Source organism: Lottia gigantea (genome assembly GCF_000327385.1).
Source record: "Lottia gigantea unplaced genomic scaffold LOTGIsca_207, whole genome shotgun sequence".
Taxonomy (NCBI): Eukaryota; Metazoa; Mollusca; class Gastropoda; family Lottiidae; genus Lottia; species Lottia gigantea.
Window position 1 is genome coordinate 123971 of NW_008708442.1, and position 5629 is coordinate 129599.

Here is a 5629-nt window from a genome sequence, read left to right on the forward strand (position 1 = left end):
AAAAACATTTCATCGAAAATGCGTCAAGTTAGAACTTGTCCGAGTTTTTAGCAATTTCAATGATCACACCAAGTTTCATCAGAATCGGTTGAAAACTGTAGCTTCTATTGTGCTCACGAACAAATTTTGACGCGTTTTTACAAAGTCAAGGGCAATAACTCGAAAACCGTACATCAAAAATGCATCAGGTTAAAACTTGTCTGAGATCTTATCAATTCCAATGATCACACCAAGTTTCATCAGAATCGGTTGAAAACTGTAGCTTCTATTGTGCTCACAAACAAATTTTGACGCGTTTTTCGTAAGTTAATGGCATTAACTCAAAAACATTTCATCGAAAATGCGTCAAGTTAGAACTTGTCCGAGATCTTATCAATTTCAATGATCACACCAAGTTTCATCAGAATCGGTTGAAAACTGTAGCTTCTATTGTGCTCACAAACAAATTTTGACGCGTTTTTACAAAGTCAAGGGCAATAACTCGAAAACCGTACATCAAAAATGCATCAGGTTAGAACTTGTCTGAGATCTTATCAATTCCAATGATCACACCAAGTTTCATCAGAATCGGTTGAAAACTGTAGCTTCAATCCTACTCACGAACTATTTTAAACAAATATTGACGCGTTTTTACAAAGTCAAGGGCAAAAACTCAAAAACCGTTCATCGAAAATGCGTCAAAATATAACTTGTCCGAGATATTATCAATTCCAATGATCACACCAAGTTTCATCAGAATCGGTTGAAAACTGTAGATTCAATTCTGCTCACGATCTATTTTTAACAAATTTCGACGCGTTTTAACAAAGTCAAAGGCAATAACTTAAAAACCGTTCATCGAAAATGCGTCAAGTTAGAACTTGTCCGAGATCTTATCAATTTCAATGATCACACCAAGTTTCATCAGAATCGGTTGAAAACTGTAGCTTCAATCCTATTCACGAACTATTTTTAACAAATTTCAATGCGTTCTAAGTCAAGGGCAATATCTCAAAAACCGTTTATCGAAAATATGTCAAATTCTAACTTGACCGAGATCTTATCAATCTAAAACATCACACCAAGTTTTATCAAAATCAGATAAAAACTGTAGTCTCTATAGTGCTCACAAGAAATGTTGACGGACGGACCGACGGACAGGGGCGACGACAATTTACGACCACATATTCATGTGGGCGTATAAAAACATTATTTAATTGCAAATCTGTTTGTTTTTTTCATTGCAAAATCCATTTTATTATTGTTAACTTTTGACTAGCACTATCAGATTTAAAAAAGAAATACTCATAAAATTCCCAATTTCATATCCAAGCGACCCCATTAGAAAAATCTAAATTGCGCCCATTTTGCATCATTTAGACTTTTAGAGCTCTTTGAATCCATCTACAACTTGCAGTCCTGATGAAAATTTTGTCAACACTAATGAATGAAATTCTTACTAGCTGTTTTATCGTCTGTATTAGCAGTTGTCTGCCCTTTTAGTTCTGTCAGTTGAGTTTGATTTGCTGATTTCCTATGACTCCGTCTTTTTGATGTTTTGCCACTGCCAAAAGCCTTGGCTCGTAATTTTGCTCTTCTAGATCCTGTAGTTTCATCTTCCTGTTGAAAAAAAGGGACAAGGATAAGGATTGAACAAGATAGGAGATGACAGCACAAGGATGAGGATTGAACAAGATAGGAGATGACAGCACAAGGATGAGGATTGAACAAGATAGGAGATGACAGCACAAGGATGAGGATTGAACAAGATAGGAGAGGAAAGGACAAGGATTCTACAAGACAGGAGAGGACAGCATAAGAATTGTACAAGATGAAGATTGTTAAGCATGATATAATGTTAATATTACTTACATCATCTTGTGTGGACTGGGACATTTCTTCACTGTTTGAATCACTCATTTGAGCTTTGGTCTGTAAAATATAATATCACTCTTTTTACTGGTATTGCTAAAAGATGCCCTGAATTCAGGAGCTGAATATATATATAGATATAAAGAATGCTTATAAAAGTTGTATAAAGGAGTGGTGCCACAAAAGGTGTACTACCACAATTTAATCATAGACCAAGTCTCAATCTCATTCACAATGAGCAAGCCAAGGGCAATAACTCTGGAACTATTCATTTAAAAAGTCATCTAAAGTCACTCATAATCTCAAAAACATGCAAAAGCATTGAATCTGATTGAACCAAAAATCTCCATTATTAAAAAATTTTTTTTTGGGGGAAATGGGAAATAACTTGTATATAAAATATAAGTATCTATACACGTAAAGAAATTCTATACCTTAGAAATCAGTTTCTTCACTTTTTCTTGGTGTTGCTTTATTGAACTGAAAACATAAATAAAGGAAATACAGCCATCATAATATTTGCTTTCCACCTAATAGAGCTCAAATTTAGCTATATTTGGCACTTTTCGGAATGAAAATAATTGGTAAGAGAGACCACAATATAATTCATACAAGATATTTAGAAATAGAGCTTAACATACTTGGTAATAGAGTCTACAATGTTTTCCTGTATCACAGCCAAAGAGACGTCAGGTTTTTTAGCACCAGGCCCTGCTAGAGCTATTTTTAACTGCTGATATTGGTAATCCACTGCTGTCAATTGCTGAAAAGAAAATAAGAATGAGAATGTGCAATATCTTTTATATAGTCCAAGACCAAATATTTTCTCCAAGTTGGAGAAGTAGTATTTTTATCACGATATGGAAATATTCATTAAAGCTATTGTGCTTTAATTATCAATTTACATACCAAAGTATGGTAACAGCCAACAACTAATCCGACATATTAACCTCTAGAATCCCAATACTTGTTTAATAAAAAAACAAAAAACCCAATTACCAATAAGAGAGTTTGGCAATACATTGGAAGCAGCTAATGAACTTTTCATATGAATTATCAACTGCTGTTGCTGCTCATTATTACACACAAAGTATTGAGGTATAACAAAAACCTAGTGTTATGTAAAATAATAGACACATCTCATGGCAACTGGACATACAACATGACATGATAACATGAAGTATTTGATATGGATGTCACAGACTTCTTATTCAAACCCCATCAGAACAGCAATTTCTAGAAAGGGAGGTTAACTTTTAAAAATTAGACATTGAGCAAATTCATCACATAAGGATTACTCTGAAGATTTTTTTTAGTAGAAACTTACCCTTAAATCATCAGTAGAAACTATATTGACAATATTAGACTGTTCCATAGGACCCAAATCTTGTTGATAATAACTACTTAAACCAGAATTAGTTGCTCTTAACCTCATCTGAAATACATAAACCAGAATAAGTAGCTTTGAACCTCTTCTGAAATACTTAAACCAGAATGAGCTGTCTGAACCTCTTCTGGAAAACTTAAACCAGAATAAGTAGCTTTGAACCTCATCTGAAATACTTAAACCAGAATGAGCTGCCTTAATCCTAAACTGAAAAACATATACCAGAATCAGTTGTTTTTAAACTCATCAGAAATACTTAAACCAGAATTAGGTCGCCTTTATCAAAAACTAAAATATATAATCCAGAATGACTTGCTTTCAACCTAAAATTGGTTACTTTTAAGCCACTTTATAATACATAACCAAAATTTGTTGCATTTAACCTAATCTAAAAAAAAACAAACCATAATTGCTTGCTTTTAACCTAAAATAGATAAACGAGAATTAGTTGCTTTTTACATTAATCAGTTGAAAATTATTCCAAATAAATAATCAATAAGAGAATATAATTAATAATTCAAAAGACATATAGAAAAAATACTACCTCTTTCCTGCTGAAAACAAAACTAAAAGCATTGGCTGATCGGAGGTACTGGAAAACAAAGTCTATATCGTAATGTTGCTGACTGTGAGCCTCGTTTTGATAATCTGTCAAATCTTTCCACATATCCATGGTAACACGGAACTAAAAATTCAAAAAACACAAATTAAGGTTGTCTCTGGAACACTTGATGTCATGAGTAAAGTCAAGGAGAGAGGGCAACAGTTGAAACTGATTCGCAACCCTTAAGGAGATGTTGCTCAACCAGCCAAATGATAAGAACTCATCTCACGCTATCAACAAAGATTTTAAATATCTTCATTAGGACAGTTAGTTTTGGGAAATAAGGACAGCCGACAAAGGCCCAAAAACAGTAGAGGGAAAAAATCTACAATATCAAAAATTTGACTCATAATGATTAGACCTTATCTCATGTCAGCACATGATATTGATTACAAAATTAAGATTGATAATCGATGGCAGGCTACAGATCAATAATACATTAATAGAAATGTAGAAGATAGAAATATTTTAATTGAGAAATATTCAGAACACTAAAAAAGGATCATGTCAAAAATTTTTAATTCCATGCCTTATTTTTGTATCATTTAAGTATCATCGTAAAAACATTCATTTAATCAATTCAAGAAGTTGGTAGTCAATAAGCTTAATTGATATTTAAATTTCATAGCGAGGATAAACAATTAATTGAATTATTTCACCCAGACCTATAACTCACGCTGTCAATATGTGTTTTGGATTCCAATCCCTCATCAGGACAACCAGTTTGGAAATGCGATGTTTTATACAAAAGAACTACAAACCTTAACTGGTGGAATAGAATATTGAGTATTGTAAAGACCATACATTAAATATAAACCACAAGTACGAACTTGGAAATTAAAGGGTGGTAGGTAATAACATATGGCTATATCAAACACCTCTTCTAAAAACTGTAAATACAAAGAAGTAATTAGTCCCTTTTACACAAAGCTTACTCTTTTCAGGCCACAATGAAATATTATCATTTACAATACGGTAAAATCAAGTGTTCTGAGAACAGTTCTTCAATTGATCATGTGATTGAATTTAAAATGAATCTGTTTAGATGATGATGCTCTGTAGAGTCCTGTCTCATTGTGCATGCAGGCACATGAAGAAATCATTCGCTGATGAGAATTAAATCAACGACAAATATCAAACTGGTTTGATGTTCAAACTTCTATAGGCAATGAGATAATCTTTTGGTGGAGGCTCAAGCACACAGATGTCTAATACTCAAAAAAATGACAAAAAAGAATTTGTGAGACACCAGCATTAGCTATAAACTTTTAAATGAGCTCTACCAGACTATTAGCTATAATGTTTATAGTATTAACTGATTAAAAGGATACCTCTCTTGCTTCCTGCTGATTTTGTCTACCACTTTGTAACAATGACAGCTTCATTTCTCTCCAAATCTCTGCAAAATTTTCATATCGAACTGTTTCCATGGCAACAAACCTCTCAATTAGAGTTTCAAAATCTTGTTTTATTCCTAAAGTTGGTTGGGTGACAGATTTTGTCTTTGGTCGTCTCGGTTTCTTTTTATTTGGTACGTCATCATCATCATCATCACTCATATTGTACTGGTTAAAAATGTTTTCTCTGTCTTGCTATGTAAATAGAAATGAATCATGTTAACTGAATAGTGTCAAGGGCTATGCCAGTTTGGTCAAGATGTATGTATAAAAATTTCTTTGCAAGGTAAGACTGATCTTCCATAGTGAACTAGGCGATATTTGTAGGTAATTAAATGCACTCTCAAGTTATCAAATAGTTAATGAGCTCACAATCAAATAGTGCTATTC

General features: G+C 33.1%; 1 protein-coding gene across 1 annotated transcript; it reads right to left on the reverse strand.

Moving 5' to 3' along the window:
* Positions 1-1419: 1419 nt before the first annotated feature.
* LOTGIDRAFT_174642 (hypothetical protein) lies at positions 1420-5401 on the reverse strand (the record flags this gene model as incomplete). The annotated part of the gene is made up of 8 exons (XM_009053985.1): positions 1420-1599; positions 1852-1911; positions 2286-2331; positions 2493-2614; positions 3179-3286; positions 3783-3923; positions 4604-4732; positions 5174-5401. The coding sequence occupies 8 exons, from the start codon at positions 5399-5401 to the stop codon at positions 1420-1422; spliced, it is 1014 nt and encodes a 337-aa protein (XP_009052233.1).
* Positions 5402-5629: the final 228 nt, after the last annotated feature.